Source organism: Macadamia integrifolia, chromosome 5 (assembly GCF_013358625.1).
Source record: "Macadamia integrifolia cultivar HAES 741 chromosome 5, SCU_Mint_v3, whole genome shotgun sequence".
NCBI lineage: Eukaryota > Viridiplantae > Streptophyta > Magnoliopsida > Proteales > Proteaceae > Macadamia > Macadamia integrifolia.
The window spans coordinates 3,256,448-3,273,301 of NC_056561.1; the positions used below are offsets into that span (position 1 = coordinate 3,256,448).

At 37.8% G+C, this 16,854-nt stretch overlaps 1 protein-coding gene across 1 annotated transcript; it reads right to left on the reverse strand.

Annotated features, from left to right (window-relative positions):
* Nucleotides 1-7,779: 7,779 nt before the first annotated feature.
* On the reverse strand, nucleotides 7,780-13,750 carry LOC122078728 (probable sulfate transporter 3.3). The gene is made up of 13 exons (XM_042644827.1): nucleotides 12,942-13,750; nucleotides 12,790-12,838; nucleotides 12,497-12,704; nucleotides 12,230-12,401; nucleotides 12,049-12,114; nucleotides 10,641-10,754; nucleotides 10,382-10,498; nucleotides 10,153-10,279; nucleotides 9,532-9,818; nucleotides 9,231-9,421; nucleotides 9,054-9,139; nucleotides 8,376-8,452; nucleotides 7,780-8,102 (listed from the first exon to the last, which is right to left on the reverse strand). The coding sequence occupies exons 1-13, from the start codon at nucleotides 13,251-13,253 to the stop codon at nucleotides 7,950-7,952; spliced, it is 1,959 nt and encodes a 652-aa protein (XP_042500761.1). The 5' UTR covers nucleotides 13,254-13,750; the 3' UTR covers nucleotides 7,780-7,949.
* Between the last annotated feature and the right edge of the window lie 3,104 nt (nucleotides 13,751-16,854).

The following is a 16,854-nucleotide window of genomic DNA, read 5'->3' on the forward strand; positions in this document are numbered from 1 at the left end:
AATTTCATTCATTGTTCAGTTTAACTTGCTATTGGGGTGTTTGCTGGTTGGTTTGCCTAAATTTAGCTAATGGGATTGTTAGATGTGGAGCTGGCTGACTAACAACAGCAATGCTGGATTACAGAAAGGGAGAGTGTTAACAGTAATGTTAGATGTGGGGAATCAGCATTCGGGTTCTGAACTATACCACCATAATGATTGCCATGTATCTGGATCTCCATCTGCGTATGCCTTGGTAATGCTGGATTATAGAAACCTGGACATCAGTAATGCATACCAAAGGCTGTTAAAAAACCTTTATTGCAAAAATATATTGGCTGTTACCCCTCAATCTTTTGAAGGGTAAGATGAAGGTTTACCCTGATGGGCACCAGGATTTTTTCATATTTGGGGCTGGTGATTTGGTTCGGTTTACGAAAGGAATAAAGTGCACATGGGATGTATTAGAAGCTGTGGACAAGCAGTACAAATTCGAATATTTTTAATGAGTTGTCCAAGATGTGTTTAGCTTTCAAATAGGTGTAATTAGGACCTGCTCTGCAGCTAGAACTGCTATATGACCTTAGACAATTCCTTCGAAGTGATCCCTACAGGTTTCATTATTCAATTTGTAATTTGACAAAGTAATTGTTTTTTCATGGATGTGCCATTGTTGCCTCCCCATGGGAATCTCCCAGTGCTATACCAAGACCATCATGATGGGACTAAGCCCAGTTTATGGAAATTAGGGTGCTTGCCTCATCCCATTAGATTTCTTCTATTTTTAATTTCCTGTAATACAGCATTTTTTTTTCCTTGGTGGCTGCCCAATGGTTGAGGGAGACACAAGGGGATAAACAAATAAATATTACTCATAAGGAAGGAGAGTGCTTACAGTAATGCTAGATGTGATACTAGGAATTACGATTTGGTTCTCCTTCTCTTCCCCTCTGTGAATGGAAAACGAGAAACTATCATGTTTTGGGGACCCAGATTTTTCCACTGATTAGAAGTATCAAATAACCCTTCTGATCCAATATGGTGCATATGCTTCACTTCAATTTCTAGCTTTTGATTATTTGATTTCTTCTGTTGTATTCACTGGGTGGAATTGCAAAGTCTGGGAAACCCTTTCCAAGGCTGTGGGGTAAAATAAGTCTCATATACCGGCTGGTTCATTTTCTGTTTGAAGCTATCTCTATTTAGAGAGATCCTCCTCCTTTTCAGCCTTCTAGGCAATTAATCTCCCAATGAAGGGAAGTGTTTCACCTGAACTTTCCAAATACCTTTCCTGTATGTGTTCTGTAACTGCACTGTTAGTCAAAGAATGAAAAAGTTGTCAAGTAGAGTTGTCTCCTTGTGTCCCCTTTGCTACACTGATGCACTGCTCCATGTGAGACCATCCTTGTCTCCACCGAACCTAGGATGAAGTACACTAATTTTGTTACTGGCCAAAAGTGTAACTGCAAACAAGCAGCCGAGTTATTTATATTTAGGGGCGCCATTGTTATAATATGCTCAACTCAATTACAGCATTTTTGCCAACTAAAAAAGGCTGTTACTTGAATTCTGTACTTCCATTCAATCTTGTTTATAGCCATATTTATCATCAAACCTAAGACATCTATATCTTTTGTCACTACATCCCCAGGTAATCTTTGGTATACCCCTTGTTCTTTTAGCTTTTCTAATTCACAAACTACAGTTTTCCTTTCTGGTGCATTCTGTGGCCTCCAAATGCATCCACACTTGTAGAATAATCCATGTTTTAATGTTAGTAGTGACAACTAGTAATAAATAGCAGGTATAATGAAGCTTTGACCACAGCCAGCCAAGAACTACCAGAGAAAATCAGAATTTCTTCATTTAGAATTGTCAGCATCTTTGAGATACTGTATTCTCAACTTCTGGCCCTTGGAATGCTGAGATATTTTGGGTTTCCTATTTGATACATTTTCACCTCACTATATCTCTTAAAATGTGTACTATGCAATCTCTTATAGAGACATGTAAACAAAACTTATAATATGCACTCACTTGTTTTCTTTTCTTTTTTCGAAGGATCTACCTGTCTGAGTCTCAGCCACATCTCATAGGCAGCAAGACAAGAGGATAAGGAGAAAGAATATGTTCCTTGCATTATGGTTGAAGATAACTCTGTTTTGAGTTTTCAAAAGGATCCAACAGCTCAATCTTGAAAAACACATTGACGCCTACCTAAGTTTTTTCACACCTGACACCATTCTACATATTTGAAGTATGCCGAGTATAGATCTCATTACTGGGATTTGGTGCATACATATATTTACCAATTGCAACCATTCACCGATTTATATTCAATATCAATAAAAGTTTTGCTCACAATCTGTCTAACCAGGGAGAATATTGGCAGAGGAGAATCACAGGCATAAGACTGTTCTGTATTATTTACACTTTTAAGGGAAGCATAAGTATGTTCAACAATAGTGAATATTCAAAGCAATTTTCTTTTGGTGAAACACAGAAGTTAATGAGATAAAGTGTCTATCTAAGAAAAATTAGAGGACTTATCAATGCATGCAAGCCCTAATATGCTACTATTGTACTACAAGTCTACAACAATAAATAAATTCATGTCTTCTTTCCATGAGTATTAATTAGTCCTGCTTAGATCTAAACCTTTTGACTTTTGACTCTAAAGCATTCCTCTGTAATTCCAATTTAGCTTTCATTATCTATTTTGTTTCCATTACCAAAATTATATCATTAGCAAACTACATACACAATGAAGCTCTATCTTGAATATATGGTCTAATAATTGGGTCCCATCACTACCAAACTTTCAAAATTGAGCAATCAAGGCTTGATGGGTGTGCTTTAAACATGGTTTCAGATCTAATTGACTCCACTAATAAACAGATCTGTTGCATCAACTATTCCAAGATTGAGCATTCGAGGCCTGATGGGTGTGCTTTAAATATGGTTTCAGGCAATCTTAAAAGTATACCTGAGTATTTTTCTGTGTGATGATAAGTTGGTTTGAGGTGTCCCTTTTCATTGAAGCTCTACCGCTTGTGAACAGGTTCCAGCTTTTTAATATCGAGCTGAAACTATGGCCTCTAGCTCAAGAAGAAAAATTCCCCAACCATCTTTTGAATGCCACAATAGCTTGCCGAAGTTGATTTTGAAAAAAAAAAAAAAAAGGTTTTTTCATTTTTCATTTTACTGAATTTTTTTAGATTTAGGAAAAAAAAAAAAATTGACCGATCCTGGCGCACGGGTTGTCTCTCACCCTATAAATTACTAGTCAGCACTAAGCGTTTAATTATCCTCTCGCCATTGTTTCATATACTGAATACGGAGATCTCTCTCATCTTTTCGACTATGGAGGTTTCGAATTCTTGGTGGTGATGTTAAGGCGCAGGCACTGATCGAGCGCTTGGTGGAGATGTTACGGCGCAGGCACTGATCGAGCGAGTTTGGTACAAATTCTTGGCTTCGAGTCTTCGAATTCTTGATGGAGATGTTAAGGCGCAGGCACTAATCGAGCGAGTTTGGGACAAATTCTTTCGTACTTCCAACTAGAAGGTCTCAGATTGTTGAGGGCCGCGCTGACTCGAAGGTTTCTGGTTCTGGCTAGAGTTCTGGCTTTTATTCGGTTGCGGCGCAGCGAGTGATCGGGCAAGCATGGTTTCAGATTTGTTTCGCTTGAGTCCGAACTCGGTTTTTCTTTCTTTCTTCCAAAGACTCAGATTTCTTTCGTCCACTTAAGGCGCAGATTTCTTTCGCTCGAGTTCTTTCTGGGTTTTTTTTTTTCTTTTGCTGAAGCTGAGCCGATTTCTTTCTCTAAAGTATTTGGGCATTTGAGATTCCCGCATCTGCGTTTCTCCGAAAAGCCTTCCTGAGCAAAGCTTTGGTGATTCCTCAATGGGTGACAGAAAAAATTACTATCAATAGTTCAGGAAGCTTGAATCAATTTTACAAGACGTCACACCAACATGGACGGTAAAATCGATGAGAAAGAACTGGGGAGTTTGTTGGACAGGGTAGGATTTACCAATGAACCGCATATCGTTCAAGAAATCATGACTCAGATAGACAAAGATGATGATGGTTTAATAAACCTCGAAGAATTATCGAACTACTTCATGGAGGCTATGGGTCCTCCAGCTGAAAGGCCATAGACTCGGAAATGGAGATGAATTTAAACCACTCAGGCTATTCAATTAGCTATACCACTAGAAGTCACAGCGATACGAGTTCAATTACCTCTCTTGTTGCCTTATTGTTTCAGTTGTCCTGTATCTACTGTCTGTTCTCTGTGATTTCTTCTAAGAAATAATAAATTTTGAATGGATTAGATTCATTGACTTTCTTTTGGTAAAGCAGATCTTGAATTGCGTCTGCAAGTTTACTACTATGATAAAGTTGAGAAGTTGAGAAGTTGAGAAGTTGAGAAGTTGAGAGTTATATAGTCCTACATTGGTTTGTTAATTTAGATCCTTAGTTATAAAAGGATTAAGATTCGAAGGGAAAAGCATATTGAATGAAATACTATTGCTTCTGAAGTTCTTATTGTTATTAAATCATATTATCTGTGCTGTCTACCCCCTGATACTGTTTACTGAGTTTAAGCTACTCTCCACATTGGGGAGCTTCAATGCTCTACTCCAACCAGCCTTCCATTTCTGGTCAGCTGATTTCTCTACTTTCAAAGAATTCTTTACATGATTAGAGGGCTTGGTTTAAAGATTAAATAATCTATTTCTTTGTTGGTGAAGGATATAATCTGATGTCTTTTAGATGCTGTAAAGTATAAATTCCGGAAAACAGATCTGTATTAGTTCATCAATCATTGCATTTGTTTCCAGATTGTTGTATGGTCGATTTAGATAATCTTGGTATGGTCCTCACAGCTATATTCAGAAAAAGGGAGAATTGTTTATAGTGCTAATGGAATGTCTTATTGAGTTCCTTAGATCTGAACTACTGTTTCTCTTATTATATGTCGATTTGTTGATCGGTTCACTGATTTCACCGCTGGTTCCTGGTTGTCTTTCCTCCTTGTGGAATTTCTTGAACTGTGTAGCCAGTGAACTTCCTATTAAAGTACCTGTGGTAATACCTATTACTGGAAGAGTTACTTTTAATATTACAATGTTTCTGCATTAGGTCTTTTTCTGGGTCTTAGTTGACTTCAGGGTTGCACAGAGATATTCAAGTATAGTCACAATAATCAATGTTCAGGTAAGGCAACATGATGATGGGACTATCTCAAAGTTTGGTTTCTTATTTATTGGAGATGAACATGTCAAGAAGTTCCTAGAATGTTTTAGGGAAGGGATAGGATGAAGGAAGCATTGAAGAATGCTGCAAATGCTCATAAGAGATGGCAGAGTTCCATCAAGTGTGATCATCGGAAAACCTCTTGCTGTACGAGTGAAATCAGTCCAGTGGACCCCAAAAGGAATGCTAGGAAGGGTCATAGAAAGATGCTTTGTAGAAGATGGCTTCTTGGTGTTTTTCCCCTAATTTTCCCCTCTTAGCTGGTTGGAACAGCATTTATATGGTTTTGCTTTATTCTTTTATGAAGGTTCTCATTTTTCGTCAGACAGAGTGCAGGGGTTTGGGGCTCACCTGTGGCCATTGTTGGTTGGTTTCATTGCCCGAATATTTAAGGTTTATGCTTTAAAATCTCTCACAAAATGCTTTTCTTTCTGCTGCCACCTAGATCTTATATAGGTTTTTGTTTTTTTGTGGGGGGAGAGGGTAGTTAGGAATTCATTTGTTTCTGTTTTCAGGTAAGAATATATTAAGAGGTCTATAAATACATATCCAATGCAAATGATCGGCATTGCTAGTAATGATAGCATGAAGCTGAAGCTGGACTTCAAATTCAAAAAAAAAAAGAAAAAAAAAAAGAAAAACTGATTTTCGAAATCAAATTGAAACCTAATAGTATAACCAGTTCCACATTGAAGCTGAAGCTGGACTTAAATTAAAAGAAGAAAAGGAAAATTCTGATCGATCCATGAGAGGGAAAAATGAAAGAATGTGAGTGAGTATTGTTGCTGCTTAGTTTGATGTTTTGTGATTGTTGAAGGGTGCCAAATCTAAAGAAGGAAATTTGATGAACGATAAGGAGGAGGTTTTATTGTTGAAACCTTGACTAATTTTCCTGTCATTCTCGGTCTTCTTGTCCTCCACCTCCCTCTATCTTCGACGGTGATCGATCATAGAGTGCTATAATATGGTAATTGGAGGAAAAACACTGTTTTGATTAGTCTTGTAATATTCAACTTAGTTTTGAGTAATTTGGTTAATAAAAAAAAAGTGAATAATTTGGTAAATTGAAATCTAATTTTGTATAATCCCATTGTTTATGCTGCCCCTTAAATCCATTTGGGTAGAACGTGAACTTGTTATGAACTACCAAAAAAAAAGTTTTAACCCGTTATTAGTATAATGATTTTTTACCATTAAATAATTTTGTTCCACAACTTTACACATATGGTTATCCGACTTGTCAGTTATTTTTGTATCATAAATATGAATGGTAGATCAATGGTAAATTCCACTTGATAAGCAATAATATGGTCTTTGAGGTATGAGAATTTTCTCTTTCGGCTTTTTCCCCTCTTGTCCCTAAACATGGTTTTAAAAATTGGATTGGAATTGACATTATCTCGATTTTGATTAATACCAATTCCTGCAACCTATTATAGATTGGGGCCATTTACATGTTTTATGATATTTAATTTAATCATTTTTCTAGTGATTTACTCAATAAAAAAGGAGAAAATCAATTAAACTTACTTCTTCAATCCATAAAAATATCTGTCTTTTAAATTAAAACTTCAAAAGGAACATATATGTGAGAATATTTGCTTATTGTCCTGGATTTAAATTCCAAGGGTTCTTGTTGACTTTTGACCGTTTTCTATTTATATCTCTCTCCTCCACCAGTATATAGACCGTCTCCCTCACTTTTTCATCAAATTGAGCTGGGGTCAATTGTTCCCTATGCTTTCACACAGATTTATTGCTGCAGATAAATTGACATAGGAGAAGCTAGCAGAGCAATAGGAGGCCTGGCCTAACCTGACTTTAGGGCAGTCAACTGGGTTAAGGAGTTGCCATACAATATCGGAGCTTGACCCTGATCCAATCGGAAGGCTAAGGTTTCCACTACTTCATATGTGGAATCAAAGCGACCTTGCAACAGCCCTTATGGGTTTCATTTGGTGCCTTTGATTCCTAGCACTGTTTCAAAAATTGGGATCATTGTCAGTTGACCAGGTTGATTTGGATTGGAATTAATCGGTTATGATTGATCTTGATTCTAGATGCTCCAAAATGAATGATTCTAATGTTTTTGCACCTCATTTTCTTTGCAAATTCATTTGGCTGCTAGGAATCATTTTTTATTGCTTCGTTTTTGTTTAGATGTTGTGAGTTACAGAGTTTTAGTACTACATTGGTTATCTAGGAACTTGGATGTTTCTTAATATATCTTAGGACTATCTCTGCCTAATGCCTTACAATTTTGTGTTGAACCTTCATGTGGTATTTCATGAGCTTTTCCACTTTCATTAACATGATATTAAAGTGATATTCATTTGACATATCCTTCTTAACTCCTTGATATGTATATTCACATGTATGTCGAAACTGCACACGAGGGAAGAGAAGTGTTAGAGATCAGTGTTTTGTGTGGTATTTCGTGTGTTTATCCAAACTGTTGGTCATTAACATCATTAATTTTTCATTGTTTTGAATTTAAAAGAAGAGAAAAAAAGAAAAAGAAAAAAGAAATTCATCGGATCAAAGTTACTGAAAATTTTAGAGAAATAAACTATGCTACAATTACATTATAGAGGTTAGAATTAAAGTTTAGAACCAGTACCACATACATTTGAAGTAGTTTATATTTCCTAGCCCTTATGAAGAAGATAGTAATATGGTATACTCCTCTTTCATTTATATATGAATTATATTGATGCCTTCCCCTTAATCATGGAAGACAGTGAAGCCACAGCCTCTCCAACAGTCAAGTAGAGGCAATCTGCTGGCATTATATCTTGAGCTTGATTTGCCCTTTGTAGTTTCTCCATCACCTCACCCACAGGATTGATCAACACAAGCTGTGAACCAAATCAACCTCTTATAGCATTAGCAAATAGTAGTTAAATCAAGAAGTCAATTTAAAAGAATAAGGTTCAGAGGTTTTCTAACACAGCAGAGTGGAAAATCTCACAAAAGAGACATCGATGGATTCATTCAGTAAGGGTCCACATTTTAGTTGAAGAGATCAGTGTCAGTGTGAATCCTCATGGCTCATTATGTGAAAAGCCATATGAAGGAACCCACTCTGGCATTGTGGGGATCTTTTTCCTAAAAGTAAAATCAATACTTGCCTCAAGACCTCGCTTCAGCATCGTCTTCTTCAACTCCTTTATTAGCGAAACTCCGCTGGTGTCAATGGCACTAACAGCTGAGAAACCAACATGATAAACCATTCCTGAGATGTCCTAGAAGTAACAGGAGTGTATAACACATGCTTTTATATCCCTTCTCCCCCAAGGATTCAACTAGTAACCTAATAATCTCTAAACACTATTGTGGACGAGCAAACTGTGTTTCCAAACACAAGCTCATTCAAGTTCCCCAACCCCCAAGGATTGAACAAGGATCCAATGTGAGTCAACATCTCAACATATCTGGTAATGGGTCACTTGTCAAGTGAGAGAGACTGATGTACTTTAGCTTCATAAATTCTTTTGAAAAGATGAATTTTTTATCAGCACCAACTGGTTACCATCTTAATGGTACATAGTGGCTACTGGCTACCACCAAGTCTTTGTAGAAATTTAGGTGGTTAGTTATTGAGAAGTTGAGAATTATAGAGTTATAATCCCACATTGGTTTGTTAATTTAGATCCTCAAGTGTGTTCATATACTTGAGGAGCTATCTCCGTTTGATGTCTTACGATTATGATTGAACCCTCCAACATAGCCCATCAACAAAACCTGAAAAAGGAAATCAAAGTAGGTGCATAGATGTGATCAATGGGAGGGGGATCACATTCACATACCTGTCATATCTAGGATTACAAATTGAAGATCTGAGTGTTTTTCAACTCCCTCCTCTTCTTCATATTCCTCTAACCATCTTGAGATCCTGCAAATGAAGTGAGAAGTAAAACAGTCAGCACTAAAAGAATTCCTATCAGTTGCATTCACCACTTTGGAAAACTACAAGATCACATAACCTTTCTTTGAGGTAGTTGCTGTTTGCAAAATTAATTGGTGATTCGACGCTTAGAATCAGAAAGCCTGGAATTCTTCTGGCTTCTTTGTACTGATGAAGATTGCGATAAATGTCAGTTCCAGGAATATTTCCCAACATCACTGTTTTAGGCCTACAAATTTGCAGGAGGATCTTGAATAGGGACATCCCCACCTACAAGCATTAAGATCAATACATGCTGTGAAGATCATAATTAAGTTCTTATTAAAACAGAGCAGTGGCCTCAAAAAGGTTTTGCTTGAATTGCAGTGTGAGGAACTTACTGCAATGGAAAGTCCATTCTGAACAGAGATGAAGATGACACCCAAGAATGCACATACCAACACTAAGAAATCAAATTTATCGATCTTCCATATGAGAAAAGCTGCGGGGATATCGATTAGGCCAATGACTGCAGTGACTATGATTGCACCCAATATGACATTAGGAGTGTAGCGGAACAGAGGCATGAGGAATAGGAGTGTCACCATCACTGTCACTGCCATTACTATGTTAGAGGCAGCAGTTTTCGCTCCAGCATTGTGATTCACAGCTGACCGAGAGAAAGCACCTGCAACCCATATAACTCTATCAGGGTGTTGGGGCTTCACATGAAAACAACATTTTTGCATCGGCTGTGTGTAGCCTAATGTGAAAACTTATAAGGTCTTAAAAGATACCCTTTCCTTAGTGGCTAGCTTTCAAAGTTGAGTTTTACCCGATTCCCAATTGGTTTTATAAGAGCTGAGACTTGGCAACTCTGGTGGGCCTCCGAGGATGGAGAACATAGGGAAGATCTCAATTCCCACATGTGCTCCCACGTGATGTGAAGACTTATAAGGAATTGGTCACCTCTTCTTAATGACTAGCTTTAAGAGGGTAGCATGGAATAGAGCAATGCTCACCTGTTGTAACATAGCAAGAGGTGCAGGAGCCAACAATGTTCATCAATCCCATTGCGATCATTTCCTTGTTTCCATCCACTTGGTAGTTCCTAATTGCAGCAAAAGTTCTTCCCACTGCTATTCCTTCCTGGGTTTAGTAAATTCTTATAAGATTTAATGACATTAATCAGATGGAGTGAAAAAGACTAGATAGGCTTGTTTGGAAGACTAAAGAAGAAGAGGAACTCACAGTGAGGGAGATGATTCCAGTGATGAGGCCTGTCTTCAAAACCAGGCCTAAGTGACTTCCATGGAAAGTTAACATGTTCCATGAGGGAGGATTCACTCCTTCTTGTAACTTCCCTATCTAATATTTTTTGTTTTAAATGAAATCATAATTTTTTTTTAAAAGAAGCCAAGTGAGATGGATGAAACTACATGAGATTTGGTCAAGATAAACACAGAATGAAAATGGTAAGAATTAATGGAGATGGATGCTTTGAGCTTACTACGCTGATGCCATGATTTTGAGCTTTGAATGCAAAAACCAGCAGAGTAGAAAGAATTACAGACACAAGGGGAGCCCCAGCTGAAACCCAGAAGAGCTTTGGCCTTTTCAAGCTCTGCAGATGCACCAAGTTGGAATAAAGAAATCAGCATATATAAGACTAGGACTGGGTTGGTTTTTTTTAAAATTCAGGCCCAGCCCAGGGTTTTCTGGGCTCAGCCCAGATTAGGTCCAAGGTTGGTTTGAGATATCTCAGCCTTGGCCGCCTTTGGGGGGTTAAGAGAGCCTGGACTTGGGCCGTTTTTATTATTTTTTCTGATATTTTTTTACACAAAAATGGAAAAATAATTTTACCTAAATATGTATATGTCATGCATTAAATACCATATTTCCTTTTCAAGAGAACAGAATCGAGTATCGTATCGGTTCCTGTCTACTAATAGAGGAGCTCTTGGCATCGGAGTCGATGTGGGTTTTGTCACCGGCAACGTCGGAGTCTTCTTTGATGTCAAAATGGATGGTTAAGATTTGAGATTGGTTATGGAAGAGATGGTGGCTTTTTGTTAGGTTTTGGCAGTGATGATCGGCTAAGAAGAGGTAATTGTTGTAGAGGTCTTGAACTAAGGATGAGCAAGCGGTCAGACCGGATGCACCGAATTAGTTCAGGACCGGGTATCACCACCAAAATTGGATTTAGATTAATTGTACTGTAAACTGATGAGTGCAAAACTAGCCTTATTCGTTTAGTAAAAAAAAAAAAAAAAGCAAAACTAGCCTTATTCGGTTTGGGTACCTACCCAGCAAGTTGGGCCAACCTAGGTCCTACCTTGCTAATCTTGGAAGAGTCTGGCCCATCATGCAATCATGTAGATCTTTTTTCTGGCCAATAATTCTTAGTTGCAGAGTCAGGTACAGTATGGGACATGAGTACCCAAGCCCACCAATGCATATGTGCCACTTGTTTAAAGAAGCTATATCTATACCGATAGGTTTAAGTTTTAACTTTATAAAGGAGAAAAAAAGGATGTAGCCAATCAGATCAGCTCCCCATATTGGGAGAGGAGTTATCTTTTCCCACAGGAGATTTCATCATAAAAAAAGGTATGTGGATTACGAATCAAAACAATTAATGTACCATTGACTTGTGAATCGTGATATAATACCTTATGAATAATGAGGTTCTATGTGGCAAGTATCATCATATAAACAACTAAACTTACAAAGTGTAAGGAGAGTCATAATATATGCAGTCTTACGGTCCATTTCATAAAAAAATATTTCACTTAATTATATAAATATTGGCCTCTACCATGAAGACTGGTTTAGTAATTTTGGGTATTTATGAAATACCAACATATATGAACATGCAAGACAAGGATGGATATAGAAAGTATGCTTCAATAACGTACAACGTGTCTCGCCACGAGTAGTAGCAAAAGAGAGCAGAAGCCCATGACTATGGTCTGCCATGACCACTGCACAAAAAGCCACCAAGAAAAAAAAAGAAGATATCAGAGAAGTTGATTTTACCAATTGCTTCTTCGGGTCATTATTGAAGCTGAGAGATCAATAATGGAAAGTCTTAATCACCTCTTTTGTTGTATGAAACACAGAACTTAGAACAGGAACCAAACCCATTTGTTTGGTGAAATGTTCAATGCCAAGAAGGGCTTTCAGTTGTTGCAGAGAGACTATTATTGCAGCACCTGCCATGAACCCAATTAGGGTTGCTTTTGAAAGGAAATCTATTATAAATCCAAGCCTGCAAATTAAACATCAATCAACCAATTTAATTATAAACTTTCAAACCTCAACCCCTACAAACTGAAGTAGAAGAAGAAGAATGATTCTAATTACCTTAGAATTCCAAGAGAAGCTTGGACAATACCAGCAAAGAAGGTTGAAGTGAAGGCCAGCTGAAGAAACAGGAGAGGCTCTTTGGTAGGGGATACTTCTTGCCTAAGCATAGACCCTAGAATAAGAGAAGTAATGGATACTGGACCCACAGCAAGGTCCCTTGAGCTCCCAAACAAAGCATAAACAAGAGGTGGGACAAAGCTAGAATCTGCAGGAACAGTTATAATATTATAGTGCATATAAAAGAATCAAATTAATGAATTCCATGGCAAACTTGAGAATTAGGGACTTACAAAGACCAATAATAGGTGGAAGATTGGCTAGCTTAGCATAGCTAATTCCCTGAAAACAAAATTAATAAAACTGACCTAAATGGGTGGGATTTAATTAACAATTAAACCAAAAAGAGCAGAAGTGGAAGATCAAAGATTCTGGGTGAGATTACCTGGGGAATGGCTAAGCTTGCAATGGTAAGACCTGAGACTATATCAGATTTGAAAAGCTTGAAACTGTATTTAGGTCCCCATTGAAGCATGGGGAAGAGGTATTGAGCTCCAAGAATCCATTTCCTTTTCAATGGTTGGCCTTTGAATTGGCGAAGAGGGTCGTCGGGGAAGAAGGTCTCCTTGAACCTGTTCTTGAGCTTCTGTAATGTACTCCTAGGTGGAGGTAGGACAACCTTATGATACTCCATAGGCATGGATATCTCTATGGATGAAGAGCTCAAATTATTCACATTTGGTTCTGTAGGTTCCATAGCTGAGTAGAGGGAAATGGGGTTGATGTATCGCCAAGGACAATCTTTCTCTCTCTCTCTCTCTCTCTCTCTCTCTCTCTCACACACACACACACACACACACACACACTCTTATTCTATTTGAACTAAGTTTGAGCTGCTCCCCAATCAATCAACCTCATCGTCTCCAAGGGACCGCTATCAAACAAAGTAGTACTACCCAGGTAAAGCAAAATGAGAGAGAGAGAGAGAGAGAGAGATGTTTATGCCTTATGGGGCTTGGTAGGTGGTAAGGTATGGGATGAGACATATCAAGTGCTTTAGCTTTGTGGATGCTCAGTGAGCCCACCCTCTTTTCTTGAAAAGCCGCCGGGTCTATCTGTAACAGTTTACTAATTCATGTCCAATGGATTCCTCATGTTGATTGCTTAATTATTAATTCTAACAAGGCCATAAACACTAACCCCAGTCACACACACACACAGGATTTAAAGACTTGGCTCACGTCTGTTGCTCAATATGAAATATTCCTCGGAATATACCATTTGTTCTGCATGGATGGTGCACTTCTCTAAGCACTGGTTCTGCAAACTTATGAAGACAGCTAGCAGTGATCCTTAAATACAGAAAACAGAGAGAGAGAGAGATGGATACCTGGGAGAAATCTTATTACTGTTCTGATTAGAACATGTCATTCTTGTTTAGATTTCTCCGTCTGTGAGGCATATGGAACCCTTTTTGTGTTAACCATCAATGATCATGCATGGAGGGTTAGTGGATAATTAATCATGCTCTAAAACCCAAGTTTGAGAAATGTATCAAATAGGTTTGACCATTGGAGGATCTGGGTTACCACTTGTAGTTGAACAACTGATGAATTCATAACATTTTCAATCAAAGGTGATGAATCTGGTCCTACTCCAACTTTGAAAGTCAACAGTCATGATCTTAGGATAGGATCCACAGCAGAGGTAGTTACAGCAGAGGGAGTAGTAACTAGTAACACCCCCCCCACCCCCTCCACCCCCAAAAAAAAGAAAAAGAAAGGGAGGGGGCGGGAAGGGAGGGGAACAGAAGAGAAAAAGAAAACGTTGTGTGAGTGTGACTACAATATGAACTTCTCAATCTGGCTGCCCTACAAGAAAGGTGATAAGAGAGATGTGGACCTGCAGAATAGATGAAAAAAGCATGAACCTTAGAAAGCCATTTTTCTTTTCTAAAATTTTTTAACTGTTTCTTTTAGACCATATGAAAAAGGGAGAGATAAGAAATTGTAATGCCTTGGAGCACTGGAACTGCTGCAATGATTGGCTGAAACCTGCAGAATGGAGTAAGGGAAGTGGAAGATACAGATTAAGTCTTCCTTGGAAAAGAAAAAGAGAGAGAGAGAGAAAGATTAAAAGTTGGGGGTGGTTGTCCTTCAACCACGGTCAAGGGTCAAGGGTCAAGGGTCAAGGAGATGGAGGGGCTCCGATCCGGATGGGCTGCAGAGGGTATCGTGGAACAGTACAATGGTATTATCAATCATATATAATAGAGATGAAACACAGTTTTTTACCCTAGATGGGTGTGCTTTTCGGAACAAGAAAACATATGTAAATCCCAAACAAAACTTGAGAAAAAGAAATTCAGATGTAGTTACTGTGGGACAGGTTTTGGGATTCCGGGATATTGGTGGGCATACCAGACATGGATGGACCTCTAAAGAAACATACAGAATCTGAAGGCCGCCTTCTTCACGTCAAAAAGCTAAGGAAGAAGATGATGAAAAAGGTCTTCCTCTTCACGTCAAAAAAGATAAAAGGAAGAGGATGATAATGAAAAGGGCCGCGTTTCCTTAAAAAGGTAGAATAGTAAAACAAAAATATCTCAATTTTCAAGTTCAAATGCCCCTGGTTAGGTTATCCAACACCGTATATAACTATTAATATGTTTCATTAATCAAGAACTACTAATATGTTTCCTCTACAGAGATAACATAATGGCTTGATATATTAGATCTCATCCGGTTCATTTAGTAAAGTTCAGTTTCTTCTGGTTTATTTTCCATGCCCAGTTCATACCTTGATCAGACCATGGGCATTCACAGTGTTGGGAGAATAGTCTTACATCTGTTACCCTAAATCTTAATTTCCATTACCTTATATATTTGTGAGTCCCTTCACCTAATAGTTGGAACTAATATTTGCATGGTATCAAAGTAAGTCCTGATCCTGCTTTCATGCTATTCCGGCGTCTGTGCACATGTAACTAGAATTCCATCCTGCCTACACGTGAGGAGAAATTGGGGAATAATCCCACGTTGGCTATCTTACAACCTTCTCTTTAGGGGTGTCAAACCCTAAATCAAATCAAACCAATTCCTTATCGGGCAACTTCAATTTGAGGTATTATGGAACGAGCCAAAAATCAAACCACCATCAGACATACCAAAATCGTACCAAACCTGAAAGTAGATTGAAATGGATGCCAACCCAAAAACCATAAAAATGTTTTTTTTTTTTTTCCCCATAATTAATATATACATACATGATAAACCGACCCCATATTGGACCAAGCTCGATATTAAATCAATAACAACTTCATAAGAGAAAATCGAAATAAAATGAACCCAAACTAGATTGTAACCTAATTTTTCCTTATTGGGCTGGCTTCAGCTTCTCCATTCTCACTCAAAATCAGTTCATCTCATAAAAACTAGATCGAACGAACCGTTTGACACCCCTGCTTCCCTTTTTATCTTTTAACTCCACCCAATAATTCTAGCTTTTGGATTGGATAGTTACATAGAGATCTCCTATTGGCTATTTTTATTGATTGTATTTAGGAAGCTGACTAAACCTAGCCGCTTTTGCTCTCTCCAAATCTCATATTTGCTTTCTACCCAAAAAAAATAAAATAAAAAATAAATATCTCATATTTACTTATATTTTAAATCCATGTCGGTCTGATATAATACGGACAAGGTTACTACTTTAAGTCAACAAGGATTCAATCTATTTCTTGACCATTTTGATTACTAGTTGCTCACAAATTATGAAGTTTTGACTCCAAAAAAATAGCTAAGTATTATTAGTAACTAATGGAAAGAGTTTATCCAATAAATGCAACATTTGAGGGATTGATCTAGAAATTCTAGGGACCTAAAGTTAAACCATTATTGATCATAGAATAATTTTTGTATGGTTAAGATCATCTGATTAGGGCTAGTAGACCACCAATGTGGGGCCACTAGCTACAGTGGAGGATCGCCGCCCCACTAACGCACTCCATGTGTACCTCAAACATTGGTTCATATCATGATTGAAATGTGGTAAAGCCATTGGGTGTGGTCAAGAATCCAGATACTTCTTTCTGTGAATAGAAGTTAGGATTTCTGGAGGATTCTTTGCTAGAAATCAGAATCTGGTTGAAGTACAGGCCGCCCTCTCCATAAGATGAAAAGGTATGTTCATTCTCTTTACATCCACCTATGTACACCATTCCTTGTTCCTTTTATCAGTCTACTCGTGATGATCCTCAGATTTCTTTCTCTTCTTTTCCTTTCTCATTACTTTAAATTATTTTTCAAGGATAACTTTAATATGATTCTCTTGCAATAGCTTAGTCATGACTATTAAAA

Excerpts from the sequence above, each read along its gene's own strand:
- LOC122078728 (XM_042644827.1), bottom strand. The coding sequence starts at position 13,253 with ATGGAACCTACAGAACCAAATGTGAATAATTTGAGCTCTTCATCCATA. Across the intron at positions 10,755-12,048 it reads TACTCGTGGCGAGACACGTT|AGCTTGAAAAGGCCAAAGCT; the intron begins GTACGTTATTGA and ends GTGCATCTGCAG. Across the intron at positions 8,103-8,375 it reads TGCTGAAGCGAGGTCTTGAG|CTTGTGTTGATCAATCCTGT; the intron begins GCAAGTATTGAT and ends TTTGGTTCACAG.